Here is a 23,061-nt window from a genome sequence, read left to right on the forward strand (position 1 = left end):
GCACCTTGGAAATTATCGTTGTTGGAGGCATTTTCATAATTATTTTTAAATTAAAATTTAACTTAAGAATAGTTTCAACTTACAAGAAACCTGTGAAAATAACAGAATTCCCGGCCCCCGCGCCCACTTTCCCCTTATTAACATCTTAAATTAGTATGGTCCATCTGTCACAATTAAAGAGCCGGTGTTGATATTATTATTAACGGAAGTCCATACTTGATTCCATTCTCCTTAGTTTTTCACCTACGGCCCTTTTTCTTCGCCAGGATCCCACCCATAACACCACATTACACTTAGGCATCACGCCTCCTTACCCTCCTTCTGGCGTAGCTGTGACAGTTTCTCAGATTCCCCTGGTGTTTGATGACCTTGGCAGTTTTGAGGAGTGACGACCAGGTATTTTGTAAACTGGGACATCCTGTCAGTTGGGATTTCTTTGATTTTTTTTTTTTTTTTTTTAATGATTATGGGTTTTGGAAGGAAGACACGGAGGTAAAGTGCCATTTTCATCACATATCAATGGCACATACTATTGCTACGACTTAGTGATGTCGACTTTGATTCCCTGGCTGTGGTGATGTTTGTCACACTTGCCCAAAGAACGGGTATTCGTCTCCCATTTCCATATTGTCCTCTTTAGAAGGCACTGCACATGGACCACACTCATGTGTGTGGAGCTGGCGGGTGAGGGATCTACATCAATTATCTGGAATTTTTCCATACAGACTTGTCTATTCTCCCCCATTTATTTATTTAATCATTCCTTTACATCAGTATGGACTCCTGGATATTTATTTTACATGTCGGGTTATAATCCAGTTCTACTTTATTAATGTGTTGCTCCACTGGGTCCAGTGTTGGTGACTGGAAGCTTTCAGTTGCTATGTCCCATCAACGTGTGCGTATGTGTCCTCAGGCTCTTCATGTATGTTTCCTTCCCAAGTCCTACTACTGGTTATTTCAATAAGGAATCCTGGTGCCTTTATTGGAAAGTGGTATGAGAGACTCAATCTAAGAGAACTGAGAGGCTGTACACTGAGGACAATGGGCTCAATCATCACTTTAAGAGATTTTACAAAATATCCAAGCTATACCCAAGGTTATAGCAAACAGTAGGCCTCCGTGTGAAACAGAGGCCCTGAGAGTGAGGGCTGAGTGCAATCCTTAGTGGGGGAGAGAATGTTAAAAGATCTTTCCAAAGCACTGACCTCTCTAAACTTAGTTCCTCAACTGAAAATTGGGATAACCTTGCCGGTGTGGCTCAGTTGGTTAGGCATCGTCCTGGGCACTAAAAGGTTGCCCGGGTTGCAGGCTCATCCCTAGTAGAGGGCATGCAGGAGGCAGCTGATTGATGTTTCTCTAACATCAATGTTTCTCTCCCTCTCCCTTCCTCTCTTCCTCAATCTTCTAATATGGTTGTTAGAATTAAGCAAGAGGACCTTTTAAAGTGCCTTGAAATAATACCTGGCACATAGCAGGCACTTAATAAATGTTAATGTTTTAATTTTTAAAAAAAGAAAGACAGCCTGGGACTTTGACCTCTGATGCAATAATTGGGTCCACTTTACCAAAATGATTATTTCATTTATAGATTTTATACTAAAAAAAATAAAGAGAAAATGTTTTAACAATTATTTGATACTTTCTTTCCTTTTAGGAAGAGACCAATTTCTCTTTATAACCCAGGTATTATCTTATAATTAAGTGATTACAGTAATGACAACAATTTCATATTTCACTTCTAAGTTAATTCCAACGGTCTTTTCACTAGTTCATAAGCCACACAGCTGATGACTATTGCAGGAAGCACTTTTATGATATTTGGGGTGAGGCCCCTGAAAAAGCCCATTTTTCCTTCTTTGAAATATATATCTTGAATGAGACGAATCATGGTGGTTGTTTTTTCCTTCTGTGCTATAAATTGAAAAAAAATCAGTGTAATTCAATATTTAATCTTCATATATTAAGACAGTACAGTGATTAACGAGAATTTACAGGGGATGAAATTATTTCAGAGTACACCTCGCTCCCTACCTATAGAATAGTCCCATCTGGTCCAATACCATAGTCACTAGACACATGTGACTATCTGAATCTAAATTCATTAAAATTAAGTAAAACTAAAAATTTAGTTTCTCAGCTGCAGGACACTTCAAGTGCCCGACAGCCAGTGCGCCTTGCGGCTGCCGTACTGCGCAGCAGACATGAAGGCTTCCCGTCCTGCAGGAACTCTGCTGAACAGCATTGGAAGTCTTCAGTGAGGGACCTCGCAGGAGCACTGGGAATGGGGTGCGACGTCAATAGTCTGCTAGGGTGTGGGCAGGTGATGGGATGGATGGAGAGATTACCCACCCCGAGTGCCATGTAAATTAAACCCCAAAATCACCCCAAAAAGAAGGGGGGGATGTAAAAGAATATTGCTTACCACATGACCCCTTAAGGAATTTACTCAGGAAGATACTAATAGGATTATGTGAGAAGTGGGGGTTTTTTTTTTCAGCTTGAAGGGTATTTTCTTAAAACCTAAATTCCTGACTTTGCACCTAATAGGAACAAGCAGATTCCCTCCCTTCTGTTTCACGCCTCTTCGCCAAAGAGAACAAAACAATGCATTCAAATGCACAAATGTATGAAGTTCCCGCTGCAGAATGTGGCAAAGGAATTCAAGTTCATGCTGAGTTACTGCTGACTCAATCTGAGGAAAGTAAAGCCTTTCCTATTGCTCTGCTTGGCGCTTCCTAGCTGTAAGCTCTGGAAAACGTCCATCGGGAACGGAAACAAATGTGGAGAATTCCACAGAGAACTCTGTAGAGGAAAGAAGATCTAAACTCCACTAAAGTCTCTACAATAATTCAAGATCATGCTTTAACAATCAGAAAGTTAGCTTTTTATTTAGCCATTCTACAGTTTTTCTGATTTTGAAATCAATTTCTACTCATTTAAAACAACTTATTTTAACTTTTTAATTTAGTTTTTTATTTTTAATTCATGGAATTAATAATAATTTTATTACTTCTTTATTTTATTAGCTTTTTAAAATTTGTTTTTTGTTGCTATTAATCCTCACCTGAGGATATTTTTCCATTGATTTTTAGAGAGAGTGGAAGGGAGGGGGAGAGACAGAGAGAGAGAAACATCGATGACAGAGGGACATTGATTGCTGCCTCCTGCACTCACCCCAACCAGGGGCCAAGGATCAAACTGCAACTTAGATATGTGCCTTGACAAGAATCAAACCTGGAACCCTTCAGTCTGCAGGCCTACGCTCTATCCACTGAGCCAAACCAGCTAGGACAATTTTATTAGCTTTTTAAATTGATTCTTACTTCATTTAAAAACCCACACACTCACCTTGAGCCTGCATGCGTGTTCTAAGAAGGGTCAGAGGGAAGCTGGCTATCTGACCACTGGTGTGGGACAACGTACTACATCCCAGCAAAATCATTAAGCCAGGTTCTACAGAGCTTCCTGCATTATGTTCGAGCCAATAGTTCTTCAAAAGCTGGAGGAAAAGAAAGCAGGAAACATCCTTTAACTACTGAGCAGGTCGAAGCAGAAGAAATTCATTGTTCACACAACTGCAGGAAACATTACTGAGGAGCTTCTTGATTCTGGAATTATTGAGCATTTCCAGATTACCTCAGTTAATCCCTCAGAAACCTGACAAGTCAGTATAGTTGCCTCCATTTTATAAATTTCATAAATGAGGGAACTCATTCAGAGAGACTTACGTTTTCAGGTCAGAAGCTATTTCATGAAAAGTCAATTTATTACCAATTTTTAGGATAAAAACCATTATTGTACCAAGTTTTCCAATGTAACACATAATGTCACATTCTGGGGATAAACTCACCTCATAAACAGTGAGGTCTGTGCCTGCATAAGGTACAATGCTTAGCATGTTAGGGACATAGCCTTTGTAAAAGGTCCTAACACCTTGTTGTTTCAGAAGCTTCTTGCCACAATCAATAATCCCTGAGTACTGTCCAGTTGTACCTACAGTCAGTCTGGTCTTTATTACCTAAATGTGGAAGAACATATTGAAAATATATTACCAGAGTCACTCGGCTCACCTAGCAATCTAGAAAGCTATAGTGTATCACAATGTTTACTAATTATCATAGAAATCAAAAAAGAAAGCAATCTTAAACATAATTTTGATTCCTTATTAACTGACTCAAGCATGAAATGATACAGTATAGAGGTTTTTTAAAAAAATTAAACAGGAGAATATAACTCATCCCTGTGGCTCTAATTGATACATCCAATCAAACCCCCTTACTGGGCTGTAAGGCAACATATTCTAACACACATTCATTATTGCTTCAGAGTGTTGTTTTTTTAAGTGCTAAATGAACTTGGCCAGTTTGGCTCAGTGGATAGAGGGTTGATCTGCGGACTAAAAGGTCCCAGGTTTGATTCTGGTCAAGGGCATGTACCTTGGTTGGGGGCAAATCCCCAGTAGGAGGTGTGCAGGAGGCAGCTGATCACTGTTTCTCTTTCATCAATGTTTCTAACTCTCTATCCCTCTCCCTTCCTCTCTGTAAAAAATCAATAAAGTATTTTTTTTAAAAAAAAAAAACTATAGCCTAACTCCAAGTTTGAAAGAAGTACATGGTCATGTCAAAGTGAAGAACCGACACTCCAAGTTTGAAAGAAGTACATGGTCATGTCAAAGTGAAGAACCGACATGACAACAGGTCCTGTATATGCCTAAATGCATGCTCTGGGGACTATTGCAACAGTGAGGCCTGCAAGCTGTCATTTAATATGACGTGGGCTCATTTTGTGCTCATGAAGCAGTAACATAGCAGGGATAGAGAGCCCCAGCGGGCTCCAGGAGGCAGCTGAGCAGTATTCCGATGCTCCCTGTAATTCTTCTGCTAGAACCTCACTCCTTGTCCTCTTAACTTCCATTTATTTAATTTAGGGAACTCTACACAGTAGTAGGAGAAATCTCTCCAAAGCACCCAAGATTTTTTTTTTTAAGTATCTACTTTGCCTTGATTGGGTGGGTGGGAGGTAATCAACCAAAGACCTTGTTTGCATATATGCGTAACCCACGAACACAGACAATAGGGTGGTGAAGGCCTGGGGCGGGTGCGGGCTGGAGGGGTTCATTGGGGGTGGGGGGTAAAGGAGCATATGTAATACTTTCAACAATAAAGATTTATAAGAAAATAAAAGGTATCGACTTTGCCTTGTTTGGGCAAACTAGAAGGCCTGTTTTATGACCTTCTGTAGCACCCTACAATTTGGATGGCCCCATTCGGAAAGCACTGCCCTCCCCAGGGCACTGCACTCTCTTCTTATCCATTATCTCTGAATTTCCAAATTCTAACCCAAATTCACACATCTACTCGTGCCTTTCATGAAATCCCTAACTAGAAATCATTTCTCCCCTTTAAATTTCCATTAATGCTTCCTAATGCTCTCTCTTCTAGAATTTATATTTTATACGTTGGACCATCAGCATTGATGTGCATGTTTTGTCTCCCTTCTGGACTATAAGACCAATGTCTGTCTGACTCATCTCTGGATCTAGAAAAATACCTCACACGTAGTGGGTGTGCAGTATTAATGAGTGAGTCAATTAAACAGCAGACAACAAAACTGTTATCTTCTTGGTACATCTACAAATACTATCTTTATCCTAAATAACAACAACAATAAAATATATATATACTAGAGGCCTGATGCACGAAATTCGTGCACGGGGTGGGGGGGGAGGGGGAGGAAGGGGTCCCTCAGCCCAACCTGCACCCTCTCCAATCTGGGATCCCTCTCACAATTCAGGACTGCTGGCTCCCAACTGCTCGCCTGCCTGCCTTCCTGATTGCCCCTAACCGCTTCTGCCTGCCAGCCTGATCACCCCCTAACCACTCCCCTGCCAGCCTGATTGATGCCTAACTGCTCCCCTGCCAGCCTGTTTGCCCCTAACTGCCATCCCCTGCAGGCCTGTTCACCCCCAACTGCCCTCCCCTGCAGGCTTGATCGCCCCCAACTGCCCTCCCTTGCAGGCCTGGTCCCTCCCAACTGCCCTCCCCTGCTGGCCATCTTGTGGTGGCCATCTTGTATCCACATGGGGACAGGATCTTTGACCACATGGGGGCAGCCATCTTGTGTATTGGAATGATGGTCAATCTGCATATTACTCTTTTTATTAGATAGGATAGAGGCCTGGTGCATGGGTGGAGGCCAGCTGGTTTGCCCTGAAGGATGTCCTGGATCAGGGTGGGGGTTCCCAGGGCGTGGGGCGGCCTGGGCAAGGGGCCTATGGTGGTTTGCAGGCCAGCCCTGCCCCCTGGCGACCCAAGCGGAGGCCCTGGTATCTGGGGTTTATTTATCTTCTACAATTGAAACTTTGTAGCCTGGAACAGAGCCAAGCCTTCTGCTTGCTCTGTGGCGGCAGCCATTTCTGTTGGAATTTATGTATCTTCTATAATTGAAACTTTGTAGCCTTAAGCTGAGGCCTGGGCCAGCCAGGGTGTGCGGAAAGCTTGGCTTCCTCCATTGCCGGGGGAAACCCTAGCCTCCTGCTCTTTCCAGCTCCGGGGCTGCCACCATTTCTGTTTGGATTTATGTATCTTCTAAAATTGAAACTTTGTAGCCTTAAGTGGAGGCCTAGGCCGGCAAGGGCAGGCGGAAAGCTTGGCTTCCTCCATTGCTGGGGAAACCCAAGCCTCCTCCTGCTCTCCATGCCGTAGCCATCTTGGTTGGGTTTATTTGCATATTCACTCCTGATTGGCTGGTAGGTGTGGCTTGTGAGTACAGCAGCATGATGGTTAATTTGCATATTACTCTTTTATTAGATAGGATACACTAAGGCAATGGTTCTCAACCTTTCTAATGCCGCAACCCTTTAATACAGTTCCTCATGTTGTGGTGACCCCCAACCATAAAATTATTTTCGTTGCTACTTCATAACTATAATTTTGCTACTGTTATGAATCATAATGGAAATATTTGTGTTTTCCGATGGTCTTAGGCGACCCTGCTAACGGTTCTCAACCTGTGGGAACCACTGCTGTAGAACCACTGCACTAAGGCAAATTGATACTTGATATGAGATTTAAATCCAGTAACTATAAAATTGTTTATTGTACAAATTCTTGACCTGCGATTCACTTATGTCTTTAAAAAATTAGAAAGTATTACTTTATTAAAATTTTATAATAATACATACCTCTATGGGGTAAATACAGGTCTGAGCAGTTACACCAGCCAATGAACCAGATATAAATCTCTGAATAATTCCTATTTTAGCAGCACCATCAAAACTAAGCCATTTCTTATACTGTATAAATAAAAGTATTGAAATGTACAATATTACTGAAATGGATTATATATTGTTTCTAAGTTTATAACATTAATTAGTACTATAAAATTACTTGAAAAAGTATTATAGATATCTGAATTAGCATCTAGTAGAATACTTGACTTCAATTTTTATGCAATTGTCTAAGATAATAAGAGCCGCTTCCCCTTTTTTCTGAAGAATAAGTCAGCAACATTAAATCACTTAAGCATTTTCATGAATGTTATATGTAAGCATTTTCATAAAAGGCATACAAATGACACAAAGGGTGCAGGGAATCTATCTTTTGTCTCTTTTTAGCCTCTCACCTTCCATGTAGAAGGTACTAAATATTCCTTGGTAACTGGGTAATCAGGAATCATAACCAGGTAAATTACGTTTTTTACAAGGAACAACAGTTTACTCTGATTAGCTCAAGAAACAGGGAGGCTACTGCAACAGCACATGTGAAAATGAGGAAAGCACCCTAGCTGGTTTTGCTCAGTGGATAGAGCATCGAACTGCAGACTGAAAGGTCCCAGGTTCAATTCCAGTCAAGAGCATATGCCCGGGTTGCAGGCTTGATCTCCAGTGCGGGGGGGTGGGGGGGAGTGCAGGAGGCAGCCAATCAATGATTATCTCTCAACATTGATGTTTCTATCTTTCTCTCCCTCTCTCTTCCTCTCTGAAATCAATAAAAATATTTAAAAAAATAAAAGAAATAAGAATATCAGAAATACCAGCCTAAAGGTCAGGCTTCACAGGAACTAAATAAGTCAAGTTTCATGAGACTGAAACTGGAAACGTATTTAGAATCCAAGATAAGCTTAGCAAACAGATTACCTATCCCAGGCAAGATGCTTTCCTGTTTGCCTTTTCTAGTGGTCTCACATCAAAGCAATTCAGTTCCTCTTAAGAATTAACTCTCTGGTTCTCAAATCAGTGACTTCCCATCAGAAAGTATGATTGGTTCAGTTCATATGGCAGACTCTGCTGTCTGTTCCTAGTATCATTATCATCTTCTGTTTAGTAACAGCCAACTCAACAATAAACTACATTTCCCTCGTCTCCCTTGCAGCTAGGTTGGGTGGCTAAGCGACTCATTTTGGCCAATGAGAAATTGAGTATGCAAATTATGAGACATCTCCTTAAAGATTTTTGGATTGCTCTTTCCTGTACTTGGGAAATGGCAGAGGGGTGTGACTTTTGAAGCTGAGTGTTGAAGATGGCAGAGCTATACCGTTAGGCCTGGACTACTTGCCTCTAGCATATTTAAGCTACTGTATCTTGGTATTTCTTTGATACAACAGTTTAGAATGAACCCTAACAAGTACTGAAATTGGTTACTAGCTGTGGGGTGCTGTCATAACTAAAACCAACAATATGTGGCCCTGTTAGGACACAGATACTGCAATCTGAGTCCAATGCTTTGTGGAAATGTTGCCTCCCGTGATAACTTGGAAGGGAGACCATGTGCTTTCTGAGCCTGAAGTTCTAGGAAAACGGATTGTAAAATCTCAGAAATGTGGTCATTGTTGCCCACTCCTTGCTGCTTTTAGTGAGATCTATGAGATATGAGCTAAGGCATCTCTCTGATTTTCTTCCCTGGGCCTTTTCTGAAGCTATCGGAGCCTGGCCAGCCCAGAAAATGGAAACCTTGAGATGTGCAGAGAGCACTCTTCGACTCATGTGATGCTAATAGGTTACACTATTTAAAAACAAATATAGCTCATCTTAACATTAATTGATTAAGTACAACTAAAATCTTAAATCAGATAAACAAATTTAAAATAAAACATTCAAATTGCTCAAAGGAAAACCAATACTGACATGTTTTAGAGGGCTTCCTTCACTGTGATACTGAAATTAAAAGAACTAATAATACACATCAGTTACAATAATATACTATAATCTATGAAACATTTCTTTTCTTTTATCCTCACCCGAGGATATTTTTCCATTGATTTTTAGAGAGAGTGGAAGGGAGAGGGAAAGACAAGAGAGAAATATCGATGTGAGAGAAACACATCAATTGGGTGCCTCCTGCACGAACCTTGACCAGGCCCAGGTAGGGGAGAAGCCTGCAACTGAGGTACATGCCCTTGACTGGAATCGAACCCAGGACCCCTCGGTCCGCTGGCTGACGCTCTGTCCACTGAGCCAAATGGCTAGGGCCATGAAACATTTCTTATAAACAAAAGTAACCAAATGAGAACGAAATCACTTATATTTAAATTAACATCTATTGCTTGACATTCCAGTTTTCTCCCATAAAAACCTGAACTTTTTAAACATTAAATTTTTAATCTGATTTCTGTTGTAAAATTCCACAGATGATAGCATTTTACCTGTTCATAGGCCCCGATCTTGATGACCGTCTCAGGTGCAATTTTGAAAACATTTGTCCCATTTCCTCGCCAAAGAGAACGAATTCCTCCTTCTTTTATCATCTGCTCAAACCCACCAATTATCTTCATTCTCGTTGACTCTGAACTATGAACCTGGAACAAAAAAGAGAAGGAAGATATTCCTGGACTAACTAATAGGGCTGTGCCTCATCGCGTGAGGCCCAAGAGAGCAGGCAGAATCTGCAAACTTCCCAGGCTCTCTAAAGATGCTGATGTCCAGCAGTCTGTTGTCAGAAAGCTCCAACACACAGAAGGTGTGAAACCCAGGACTGAAGTCCCCAAGATTCAGCACCTTGCTGCTCCACGTGTCCTGCAACACACACATCAGCTATTGCTCTGAAGCAGCAGCACAGTAATAAAACGAAGGCAGAAGTGCAGAGTCCAGAGGCTGCAGAATTGGGCCAGGAGAATGAAGGAAGACAAAGAAAAACACCAGGAACAGATCGCCAAGAAACAGAGGCTGTGCCTTTTGGCAGCTCAGCTCCTCCCTCTAAATCTGAGTCGGTCAAAAATAAGATTTTCTAAGATCTTAGAAAATAAGATCAGACATCACAACAACAAAAGAGCCCTAGCTGGTTTGGCTCAGTGGATAGAGCATCAGCCTGCAGACTGAAAGGTCCTGGGTTCGATTCCAGTCAAGGGCACAAGCACGGGTTGCGGGCTCAAGCCCCATTAGGGGGCATGTAGGCAGCAGCAGATCAATGATTCTCTCTCATCATCGATGTTTCTATATCTCTATCTCTCCCTTCCTCTCTGAAATCAATAAAAATATATTTTAAAAAACCCACAAACAACAAAAGAAAACCTATTCAAAATCCAATACCAATTTTCATGATGTTGCCAAAAATCCAAAAGACAATAAAACACCAAGGTGTGTAAATTTAATTACAAATTAAATTCACTAGGTTGTGGATTATTAATTTTTGTATCCTTGAAGAGAAAATATTCAGCAAATTAAATCTTAATTATTTAACAGATCAAATAATGCAGTATTTTATAACTACCGTTAACAATTCATTACTCAGTAAAATAAAAAGTAATTAGACAACATTAACTCTAAAGAGGTATTAGTTAATAATATACTCCAAGTAACTTAATTTCCCTTTTTTGGAAGATTCTTAGTACTTAAATAGTAGAGTAGAACCATGCTATCAGGGCAGTGTCAGAAGCTAGAAATAACTAATAAACTAGACTAATGGTGTCTTATCACTTCTTTAATAGATTTAGCTACATTTCTGGGGGGGGAAAAAAAAACACCTAATAGAGTGGTTCTATTATTATTTCAAATAAAAATTCATTTAAGCAGCATATAAGCATCTTTAAGAAATTAAGAAATCTTTTAATATGAAAAATAAGATGTCTCCTCCTCCAATTATCTGATAAGATGTAAAAACAGAACTAGTTTATAGAGAAAAGTACAAAACTTGATAAATTAAGAGGATAACCTTTTACATTTTCAGAAAATGTACAACTTTAATGACTAGTATGAAATGTGCCAAAACATTTCTTTTGAAATTATCAAGGATTTTTCAAATGACTTTAACACGTAAGGGCCACCGAACGTGCGCCATCACCTGCATCATGACTCTCAAGCGGTCAAAAGGTGCCGTGCACGTCCTTGAAATCGCGCTAGCTATTCCTCCTGCCACCAAACGCCGCCACCAAAGTCCCGAACTCTTTTCTTGCTCAGTAAAGTCATCTGGAATAGCTATGCTCTCCCCTATGTCAATTATCTAATAAAATGTAAAAACAGAATTAGATGATAGAGAACGGTGGAAACACTAGATAAATTAAGAGGATAATTTTTTTACAAAGATCAAAAATCGTAAGATTTTTTTTCATCTCTCATCTCTTGATAATGAAGACTAACAATGTTCTTAGCACTTGTACTAGGCCAGTGGTCGGCAAACTCATTAGTCAACAGAGCCAAATATCAACAGCACAATGATTGAAATTTCTTTTGAGAGCCAAATTTTTTAAACTTAAACTTTTTCTAATGCCACTTCTTCAAAATAGACTCGCCCAGGCCGTGGTATTTTGTGGAAGAGCCACACTCAAGGGGCCAATGTGGCTCACGAGCCGCAATTTGCCGACTACTGTACTAGACCAAGTAATTTTTAATAATGCATTCAGATATAGGTTTACTATAAAATCAATGCCCACTGATGAAAGAAATTGAAGACACAAATAAATAGAAAGATATATGGTGCTCGTGGGTAGGAAGGGTTAATATTGTTAAAATGTCCATACTACCCAGAACCACCTATAGATTCAATACATTCCCCATCAAAATTCCAATGTTATTTTTCATAGAAATAGAAAAGAAATCCTAAAATGCACATGGAACCACAAAACCCTGAATAGACAAAGCAATGCTCAGATAGGAGAATAAAACTGGAGGAATCACACTCCTGCTTTCAAATTATACTACAAAGCTATGGTAATCAAAACAGTATAGTAATGGCATAAAAACAGACATATAACTTAATGGGACAATCGAGAGCCCAGAAATAAACCCTCACAGATACAGTCAACTAATATTTGACAAGAGGGCCAAGAATACTCAGTGGAAAGGGAGAGTGTCTTCAATAAAGGGTGCTGGGGAAAATGGATAATCACATACAGCAGAATGAAACTGGACCTCTCTCTCACACCACTTACAAGAATTAACTTGAAATGGAGTAAAGGCTTAAACATAAGATCTTAAACTGTGAAACTCCTAGAAGAAAACACAGCAAAAAAACCTCCTTGACATTGGTCCTGGCAATGACTTTTTGGATTTGACAACAAAAGCATAATTAATAAAATAAAAAATTAATATGTGGGACTACATCAAACTGAAAAGCTTCTGCACAGCAAAAGAAATAATCAGCATATGAAAGGCAACCTACAAAGTGCGAGAGAATATCTACAAATCATATAGCTGATAAGGGGTCAATATCCAAAATATATAAAAAACTCATACAACTAAATAACAAACAAACAAATCCTCTGAAAATGGGCAAAAGAACTAAAGAGACATACAAATGTCCACATGTATGAAAAGATGTTCCATATCACTAATCATTGGAAAAATGCAAATCAAAACCTCAATGAGCCCAGCCGGCATGGCTCAGTGGTTGAGCACGGACCTATGAACCAGGAAGTCATGGTTTGATTCCCGGTCAGGGCACTTGCAGGCTTGTGCAGGCTTGATCCCCAGTATGGGGCGTGCCAGAGGCAGCTGATCAATGATTCTCCTTCATCATTGATGTTTCTATCTCTTTCTCCCACTCCCTTCCTCTCTGAAATCAATAATAATAAAATATTAAAAAAACAAAACCAAATGAGTTACTACCTCACACTTATTAGAATGGCTATTACCTAAAAAAAAAAAAAAAAAGGAAAAGAAATAACAAGTATTGGCAAGATATATATATATACATATACACACATACCCACATATACACACATCTATATACAATAATAAACAATGGTCATTGTCTTCAGTCATGAGAAAGAAGGAAATCCTGCCATTTCCATAATATGGATGGACCTTGAGGACATCATGCTGAGTGAAATAAGTCAGACATAGGAAGACACATAGTGTATGGTATTACTTATACGTGGAATCTAACAAGCCAGATTCACAGTCTTTCCCTTCAGCGTGCACTGAAGATCCTGGTGTTGCCATGGGCCGCAGCCCCTCCCAGGGTCACCGGTATTGTAAGAACAGCGTACCCAAAGTCTCCTTTCTGCTGAGGTGTCCCTGATGCCAAGATCCGCATCTTTGACCTGGGGCGGAAGAAGGCAAAAGTGGACAAGTTCCCACTCTGTGGCCACATGGTGTCAGATGAATACGAGCAGCTCTCCTCCGAAGCCCTGGAGGCTGCCCGTATTTGTGCCAACAAGTACAAGGTCAAAAGCTTGGCAAAGATGGCTTTCACCTCCAAGTGCAGCCCCACCCCTTCCACATCATCCGCACCAACAAGATGCTGTCCTGTGCTGGGGCTGGCAGGCTCCAGACAGGTATGCAGGGTGCCTTTGGAAAACCCCAGGCCACAATGGCCAGGGTCCACGCTGACCACGTCATCGTGTCCATCCGCACCAAGCTGCAGACCAAGGAGCATGTGATTGAGGGCCTACGCAGAACCAAGTTCAAGCACCCTGGCCGCCACAAGATCCACATCTCCAAGAAGTGGGGTTTTACTAAAATTAATGCGGATGAGTTTGAAGACAGGGTGGCTGAAACGCGGCTCATCCCAGATGGCTGTGGGGTCAAATACATCCATCGTCGTGGTCCCCTGCACAAATGGTGGGCCCTGCACTCATGAGTCTCAGTGCTGCCCGCTCCTTACAACCACCAGTAAACCCTCCTTCCTATCCACAATAAAAATAAATAAAAAGCCAAATTCATAGAAGCGGAGATAGAATGGTGGTTGTCAGGGGCTGGCGAGTGGAGGAAATGGGGAGGTGCTGGCCAAAGGGGATGAACTTCCAGTTCTGAGATGACTAAGTTCTGGGGATCCCATGTAAAGTAGAAACAGTACTTATGTGAGGTGATGGAGGTGTTAGCTAACCCTACTGTGGTAGTCATTTCACAATATAGAAGCGTATCAAATATCATGTTGTACACCTTAACTTACAAATGTTATATGTCAATCCTATCTCAATACATTTGAAAAAACAGACCAAGATATAAATGCAGTAGGGATCAATGAAATGCACATTAAACCAAGATATCACTTTATGTCCAACAAAATGGCAAATATCAGAAAACTGGATGATACCCAGTAACAGTAATATAGAGAGAAGCAGGAACCTTCCGGCACCGCTGGTGGGAGTGAGCTGACGTAGCAAGCCATTCTGGGAAATAACATGGCTAGATGGCATTTTGGAAAATGGAGAATGAATACCCTAAAAATTTTATAAATGCATATTCCTTCTGATTCAGAAACCCAGGTAACATTCTTTAGGATGCAGTTGAGAAAAGCATTTTTTGTGGGTGGGAAACTGGAGAAAACACTATGAGGAGAGATTACTGTTTCTTTAGCCACTGAGGCTGAAAGTATTATAGGGATTGTGTGACTGACCATAATAACAGCTATGACACTTATGACAGATAAAAAATACAAACTAATCTTACAGTAGACCGCTTCCAGAAGCCAGCAATTTCATCGATAGTTTTTGCGGGATGAAGTAAAAAGTAGTACTTCCATTCATCCCAGTCTATTGTCATTGTTCCATCACTGTCCATGCTGGAATTTAAAAAACAAACAGTGCTTACAACATTTATAACAAAGATAGCACCATGATAAAAATTAATTAAGTGCTTCTTACATATTTATGATAGAAGCCATTCCTTTGGACTTCATGAACATTGCTGTACTTTCATATTTTAATAGACTTTATTTTTTAGAAAAATTGAGAATATAGCCCTGGCTGGGTGGCTCAGTTGGTTGAGTATTGTCCTGTACACCAAAAGGTTGCAGGTTCAATTCCCAGTCAGGGCACATACCTAGGTTGGGGGTTTGATCCCCAGTCGTGGCACATACAGAAAGCAACTGATCAATGTCTCTCTCTCTCTCTCTCTCTCTCTCTCTCTCTCTCCCCCTCCCCCCTTCCTCCCTCCCTTCCTCTCTCTCTCTCTAAAAATCAATAAAAACATATCCTGGGGTGAGGATTTTTTTTAATTGAGAATATAATACAGAGTTACACCCATTTTCCTCTAATGGTATCATCTTACATTATTATGGTACATGTTACAATTAATAAACCAGTATTAATACATCATTAACTACAGTTCACACTATCCTCAGCGTTCCTTCGTTTTGAACTCATGTCCCTCTTTTGTTTTGGGATTTTGAGGTAGTCGTCATGTCACCTTAGGCTCCTCTTGGCTGTGAGAGTTTCTCAAACTTTCCTTGTTTTTGGTAACTTTGACAGTTTTGAAAAGTATTGATGAGATATTTTGTAGAATGCCCCGCTGATGGAATTTTAACTATTTACTTATATTTCTCTCACACGTGCCTTGCTCTTTTAAAGGGAAAGGCTATTTAAAGTCACCTTTATATTGCTAGCACTGAGCACTCAATAAATGTTTGTTGAATGAATGAATAAATGAATAAAATTGACTGAGGATGAACCTTATACCTTATGAGTCTTCTAATAACATTTTTCCTCTGACCCTCTTTTCCCTACTTATAGCTTTTAAATCAATTTTAAAATAACCTTTTACTTATGAATTTAAAGAGAAGACTCACTTTTTACCATGAGAAAGTCAGTGTTTACTCGACTTTTAAGCATCTCAAAATCAAAAAATACAACAGCTGTTGTTTCTTTGAAGTCTGAGTTAAAGGTGGAATTAAGTGAAATGCTTTTTCAATTGCATTTTTCTCAATGGAAATTCTAAAAAGCGAATTCCCTCCACCAACAAAAAGATCAGTATGATGTCCAGTCCCAGCCAAGATGAAATAATGGATGTAGAATTTATCCTCTCACTATGAACCATTACAAAACTGAACACAACATATATATGGCCAAGTGCTAAGTTATATAACTCCATCCGACTAACAAACGTAGTTACTAGAGGGCTGTGAGCTTAATGGAAATCCTGAAGGTGAGCAATGTTGAAATAAAGGAAGGGAGAGAGGGAGGGAGGGACAGAGGAAGGAAGGCAGAAAAGGTAAGAATGGGCTATATTTATAGAAATTAGTTTCTAACTTAGAATATTAAACAAAAATGAAAACTATTAAAAATAAGAAGGGCTGACCTTCGGAGAATATTTTTTGCCTGAGCTTCAGAAACATCTATACCCAATGACTTCAAACCAGAGATTATTTCTGAAGTTTCTATTTCTCCTTTAAAAAGTGAAAAAAGGTCAAGTTAAAGTCTCTGAGAAGATAACAAGGCAAAATATACTTACAACACAACAGTCTTAAAAAGCCCATGTCTTTTATAGGCCTCTCATCCCATATTCACAACCCAAAGACTAAAATGCTCTAAAAGTAAAAGACATTTTGTCAACTATACTTTAATTAAAAAGGGCTTTACATTCCAGAATTTAAAAAAATAAAAAATGTTTAGTAAATGTGGCACTAAAATATTTGTTGGCAAAACATGTCTTAAACTGATATGAAGTTAATGTTAATCAATTATTTATCTAATTTAGTGTTATGTATTTGTTTCATTGATAGAATATTCATGTACAGTTGACATTTGAACAACACATGTTTGAACTGATGGGGTCTACTTTTACACGAATTTTTTACAATAAATACAATAGGGGATTTGCATCCACGGGTTTTGCATCCCCAAGTTCAACCAACCTCTAAGGGTTCAACCAACCTATTACCAAAACAGTATTTTCGAATTCCCAGCCATGGTTATATATAACTACAAATTAAAAATACTCTTGCTTTAGCCGGTTTGGCTCAGTGGATAGAGCATCAGCCTGCGGACTCAAGGGTCCCAGGTTCGATTCCGGTCAGGGGCATGTACCTTGGTTGCGGGCATGTCCCCATTAGGGGGTGTGCAGAAGGCAGCTGATGGATGTTCTTTCTCATCGATGTTTCTGGCTCTCTCTCTCTCTCTCTCTCTCTCTCTCCCTTCCTCTCTGTAAAAAAATCAATAAAAAATAAATAAAATAATAAAAAAAATACTCTTCTTGCCCTAGCTGGTTTGGCTCGGTGGATAGAGTGTCGGCCTGCAGCTGAGGGGTTCTGGGTTCTATTCCAGCCAAGGGCACATGCCCAGGTTGCAGGCTCGATCTACAGAAGGCAGCCGATCCACGATTCTTTCTCATTATTGTTTTTATCTCTAACTCCCTCTCCCTTCCTCTCTGAAAAAAATAAACACATATTTTTAAATACTGTTTTCAATACGCAGTTGGTTGAATCCTCGGATGTGAAGGGCCAGCTAGAGTTATCATTTTAGGGACTCAAAAGTTGTACTCAGATTTTTTACGGTATGGGGGGTCCGTGACCCTAAAGCCCCTGTTGTTCAAGATCAACTGTATAGTTGCACAGTGGTGCCCCAGACCCCACTTGGATTATTAAATAATAATATATATGCACAGTATCAGTTTTCTAAAAGCGAAATTCTAAATTTCTAAACACATCTGGCCCCAAGGGTTGCCATACAAAGTTTGTAGCTCTAAGACAGATCTTGATTATTGTACCAAGTTGGAAAGAATTAACAAGCTCATTCTGAAGATCTGATTCAGGGGCATGAAAATAAAGCCACTCAACATTGCGTAAGAAAGCGCTACACAAAAGTGGTCACTGAGGCGGCAGCAATGAGGATGCCGAGAGCAGGTGCACAGTCAGGGGGCCCTGCAGGGCTGCAAGAGCCCGAGCCCACAGGTCCAGGTGGGCAGCAGCCCTGTGGCAACAGCAGGGCTTCCTCCCTATGACGCAGCTCAGGGGCTCAAACAAAATGAAGCCAGTGGGACGCCCGCTCCGCCAGAGTGGACCTCGGCCAGACTCTGGGAACTCTGATGTCCCAGTTTGGCTAGTCAAGGCAGAAGTGAAAAGATCTGTGTTGCTAATCACTATATTACTTTGGGATTTCCATCCTGCCTCAGAAAGACTATTCTCTATTATTACCAGCAACTACAAGTGCTGGTGTGCAATTTTACCAGGGACAACAGGAGCGTAATATTTTTACCAATGGCATTCTAATTTCCCTGATGTAGCTGACATGACGGACTCATCAACGAGAGAGTGACATTTTAGAACAGCACAAGAGCAGAACATTCAATGGTCCTAGAGCGGCAGCAAATGACAGCCCAGTCTCATTTCTAGACATGCCTCTGGGTGCCATTCAGTATGAGGGTCCAGAAAGGCCTACACCTCCTTCTGGAAAGTGCCCGGAAGCTGGAAGCACTGTGCTTTGGGGATTAAGGGTGATGGAACCACTTTTGTGCTCAGGTCATAAAGCCTCTGACATTCAGGTTACATTTTCTTAGACCCAAGAATCCGTCAGTGGAATCTTTTAAACCAGCGGTCGCCAACCTTTCGGACCTCATGGGCCACCCGTGGTCCGCAGACCACCAGCTGGCGACCGCGGCTTTAAATCACTTTCCTGGTACATTTAGAATTTTTTAATTAACAAAAATGAGATTTCACAAAAATTAAAAATTAACATGTTTCTTAAATAGATTATAACTAGGTTCTGAATACCCGTGGTGGGTCAGCCACATATGGATGTAGAAGTGTTCTACTCTACATTCAGTCTCTCTGATTTAAGGGTTTGTAACAAAGGACAAGTCAGCATGGATATTGGTCACACCATTATGTAGAAGAACAAAAAGCTGGAAACATCCTAAATATCTAACAATATGGGAATGATTAGATAAGTTTACTCACAAATGGAGTACTTTAGGATCATTAAAAAATATGTTTGTCGCCCAACCCTGGTGGCTCAGTGGTTCAGCGTTGACCTATGAATCAGGAGGTCAAGATTCGATTCCCAGTTGGGGCACATGCACAGGTTGCAGGCTTGATCCCCAATCATGCAGGAGGCAGCCCATCAATGATTCTATCTCATCACTGATGTTTCCATCTCTCCCACTCCCTCTCTAAAATCAATAAAAATATGTTTAAAAAATATATGTTTGTGAAGAATATTAAATGAAGCAGAAATGCTTACATGATAACATTAAAAGAAAAAAGCAAGCCCAGCCAGTGTGGCTCAGTGGTTGAGCGTCGACCTATGAACCAGGAGGTCACGGTTCGATTCCCAGTCAGGGCACATGCCCAGGTTGTGGGCTCAATCCCCAGTGTGGGGACATGCAGGAGGCAGCCAATCAATGATTCTCTCTCATCACTGATGTTTCTATCTCTCTCTTCCTCTCCCTTCTTCTCTGAAATCAATAAATATATATTTTTTAAAAAAAAAAAGCAGGATACCTAACTACACACACAGTGTGACTGCAATTGCATCTAAAGAGAGCGAAAAGAAACCAAGGAAAAAGAACAGACAAAAAGTCTAAAAGGGAAAAAAAAAAGTCTAAAAGGAAATATAAAAATGCTAAATCTGATCTCTAGACAGCAGCATTACAAGTAACTTTTACTTTCTTTCCGGAGGTTTTCTGTGTTACCTAACTTACCTGCAACTGAAATATTTTCAAAATAAACAAGAAAACAACAAATATCATTTTTTAAACTACAATGATATATACTGCAAACAACTGGAAAGACCTACCCACTCAGCCAAGTAGCATAACAGAGGGCAAAAACTATTTCATTAAAAGATGGTAACCAGCCGAAACCAGTTTGGCTCAGTGGATAGAGCGTCGGCCTGTGGACTGAAAGGTCCCAGGTTCTATTCCAGGTCAAGGGCATGTACCTTGGTTGCGGGCATATCCCCAGTAGGGGATGTGCAAGAGGCAGCTGATTGATGTTTCTCTATCATTGATGTTTCTAACTCTCTATCCCTTCTCTCTTCCTCTCTGTAAAAAAATCAATAAAATATATATATTTTTTTAAAAAAAAAAAAAAAAAGATGGTAACCAAAATTAATTAATTAATTTTTTAAAAAGATGGTAACCACACAGAAATTGTAACAACAAATACAGTTTATATGTTATTTTTAGAAATTAAAAAAATGCTGCTAAACAAGTAACAGAATTGAATCTTTGATAGCAGGAGTTAGTTAAAGGCTAGTAAACATATCCTTTGGTACTGCTATTCATGCTAAGCTAATTGTGAATAAAACACACACATACGCACCATCCTTATTTAAGTCCAGACTATTAAATGCCAGCCTCATTTTTTTCTCATGGTCTTTAAGGTATTGCATAAACTCTTGGAAGTCCAAGCCTGAATCAGCATTGGTATCTCCAGCTTTGAAAATTTCCTGCAGGAAAGAAGAAACCATTGCAGAAACACATGGCAAGTGAAGCCCCTGTACCACTCCAACATTGGTGAATTTCATCATACAACACTGGTGAATTTCATCATACAACACTGGTGAATTTCATCATACAACACTGGTGAATTTCATCATGCTAATTATGATTTCCATCCACAGCCATTGGCCTAGTTTTTTCAGTCACAGCTACAAGGCTAAGTAAGTTATCTTTTTTTAAAAAAACAAAACAACTGTGCAATACTAGAGTCAATAGCCACATGTCATTCCAAATAATTATGAATCTTAGAAGAATTGACCTGCGGTTATTAATGAATGCCAAATACTCTGAAAGCATAAAGATACCAAGATACATAGTTCTTGCCATCAGAGACTCATACTCTATTAATTAAATGAGATAAAATATGTGAAATTCTAGCCGGGCCGGTGTTGCTCAGTGGTTGAGCACTGACCCATCAACCAAGAGGTCACCAGATTCAATTCCTGGTCAGGGTACACGCCGGGTTGCTGGCTCAATCCCCACTAGCGGGTGTACAGGAGGCAGCCAATTGATGTTTATCTCTCATCGATGTTTCTCCCTCTCCCTTCTCCTCTCTCTAAAATCAATAAAAACATTTTTTTTAAATTCTAGAGATAACATATTAATGATTAAGTCATTAATCTGAAGGGACTAAGCTGAGTGGGAGGATAGAAGTATGAGACAATGAGGTAAAAGTTAATTCAGAGGAGGAGTTTTGGGCGCACAGAACTCTGAAGGAAATTTCCTGAGTCACAGGAACGTTTGGACTTCATGCACACACGCGCACACATCTCACAGGTGCAACAAGTGGGGTGCTACCTGAAGACTGTCTAGCATTGAGAGAGGGGAAACAGAACAATTGTTTTCTCTGGATACCTGTCCCTTCCATCTAAACCAGTGGTTCTCAACCTTCCTAACGCCGCGACCCTTTAATACAGCTCCTCATGTTGTGGGGACCCCCAACCATGAAATTATTTTCGTTGCTACTTCATAACTGTGATTTTGCTACTGTTATGAATCATAATGTAAATATCTGTTTTCGATGGTCTTAGGCGACCCCTATGAAAGGGTCGTTCGACCCCCAAAGGGGTCGCGACCCACAGGTTGAGAACCGCTGATCTAAACCATTTTTAAATAATCAAGTCAAAGACCCGTCTAAGGAAGGCAGGCACCCCTGCTAGGAATTAGGGCAATGTACTAAACAATCAGCTGCAGTGCTGTCAACCCCTGGATCAGGGTCTGACTCGCCCCAAACCCTGTGGATGGCAGAAAGACACAGCAGCGCTGGGGCCCCATCGGTGCCTGCCTGGAGGTGGGCATGTCCTGATCGAAGAGGTCTTGTACTCCTGCATTCACAGAGGCTAACGCAAGCTCCTGGATTCTGTGCGGGATCAGCACCTGGTGACTGCGTCCCCAGGAACCCACCCGGCATGTCCCAAAATGCCCAGGAGAAGGCTTTGGTCATGAGGGCAGCGACTGTCTCAGGGAGGGTGAGGCTGTGTTTGGCTGGGCTGCATTGCTGTGCGGGAGGGGCTCACGGACGAGAAGTCCACCCCTCACACACAGCACGGGCCTCTGAAAGAAGCTCCAGAAAGGGCGGGCTTGGCCTCCCCCTCTCCGCAGCGTCCCCCCAGACTGCCGGAGCCACGTCCCCTGGGTCCAGCACCTTCTCCGACTCCATGCCAAACGTGGAGCTCCAGTTTTTCAGCCCTTCGCGGAGCTCCGTGATGTCCACCACCCCGTCCCCGTTGCGGTCCAGGTCTTGGAAGAGGATCTCGTAGGGGAAGGTGTCATCCTCCTCCTGGCAGGCGGCCGTGGGCAGCACGAAGCCCCGCAGCCGGCGCAGCATGGCCCCCCGGGTGCTGGCCGGCGGCGGCCAGGCCCTCAGAGCCGCCTGGCCTCTGGGCCCCAGCGAGGCTGGCCCGCCCTCCGGCTGTGCCACCTGCCGCCGCCTCCACCACGACGACGACGACGACGCTGCCGCCGCCAGGAGGCTGATCCAGGCCGTCAGCGCGGCCATGGCAACCGCCTGGCAGAGCCACTGTGGTTCCGGCTTCCGGGTTCCGAGCCTCCCGGGGCAGACAGGACCCTCGGGCACGCGGCCTCATGGGAGCCCCGCTGGTGCCGACCAGGAGGCACTTCCGGTTGACCCGGAAGTAGAGGGTTGTGTGGGGCCTGGAAGTGCATTCCCCTGGTTGCGTGGTCCCAGAGCTCCGTGTCCAGCATCTCCCGGTGCCGACTCATTGCCTACGGCCGGTGAGTTGCTCTGACCTGGTGGCACCGCTCCTCCCGGGGAAGGTCATCGCCCTGCGGCTGGGCCCCACTGACCCTGCGGGAGAGTTCTGGACAGGACAGCCTTCCCTCCATCCCCGTCTCTCTCTCATCCTTCCTCTACGCACCTGCGTGTTTCCAAAACCCCGTCCGCTTCCTCGCCTCCCACTTTTCTCCCGGCACCACTGCAGCCTCACCTCAGCCACCACCCGCCC

At 41.7% G+C, this 23,061-nt stretch overlaps 1 protein-coding gene and 1 pseudogene across 6 annotated transcripts; one reads left to right on the forward strand and one right to left on the reverse strand.

The window, feature by feature from the left end:
• Window positions 1-742: 742 nt before the first annotated feature.
• On the reverse strand, window positions 743-22,623 carry LOC103291321 (calcium-binding mitochondrial carrier protein SCaMC-1-like). 6 transcript variants are annotated; one of them, XM_054711651.1, is made up of 11 exons: window positions 22,242-22,622; window positions 20,418-20,544; window positions 16,457-16,541; window positions 14,831-14,942; window positions 13,426-13,479; window positions 11,280-11,438; window positions 9,646-9,798; window positions 7,187-7,297; window positions 3,854-4,021; window positions 3,352-3,502; window positions 743-1,914 (listed from the first exon to the last, which is right to left on the reverse strand). In XM_054711651.1, exons 1-11 carry the CDS (start codon window positions 22,593-22,595, stop codon window positions 1,742-1,744), a joined length of 1,647 nt encoding a protein of 548 aa, XP_054567626.1. In that variant the 5' UTR covers window positions 22,596-22,622; the 3' UTR covers window positions 743-1,741. The 6 variants fall into 6 exon arrangements, with proteins under 6 accessions (XP_054567626.1, XP_054567625.1, XP_054567627.1 ...); XM_054711650.1 differs by having other exon boundaries at window positions 16,457-16,544; window positions 22,242-22,621; XM_054711652.1 differs by lacking the exon at window positions 7,187-7,297 and having other exon boundaries at window positions 16,457-16,544; window positions 22,242-22,623.
• Window positions 13,377-14,018, forward strand: LOC103291134 (60S ribosomal protein L10-like; annotated as a pseudogene).
• Window positions 22,624-23,061: the final 438 nt, after the last annotated feature.

This window comes from Eptesicus fuscus, chromosome 22, assembly GCF_027574615.1.
Source record: "Eptesicus fuscus isolate TK198812 chromosome 22, DD_ASM_mEF_20220401, whole genome shotgun sequence".
Lineage (NCBI taxonomy): Eukaryota > Metazoa > Chordata > Mammalia > Chiroptera > Vespertilionidae > Eptesicus > Eptesicus fuscus.

What these genes read in the sequence shown, in the direction of transcription:
- LOC103291321 (XM_054711650.1), bottom strand. Translation starts at nt 22,595, where the DNA reads ATGGCCGCGCTGACGGCCTGGATCAGCCTCCTGGCGGCGGCAGCGTCG. An exon ending in GCTTCTGGAAGCGGTCTACT is followed by an intron (nt 13,480 to 14,830) that starts GTAAGATTAGTT and finishes CTTCCGCCCCAG; the next exon opens with GTCAAAGATGCGGATCTTGG. An exon ending in CCTGTATTTACCCCATAGAG is followed by an intron (nt 4,022 to 7,186) that starts GTATGTATTATT and finishes TTCCACATTTAG; the next exon opens with GTAATAAAGACCAGACTGAC.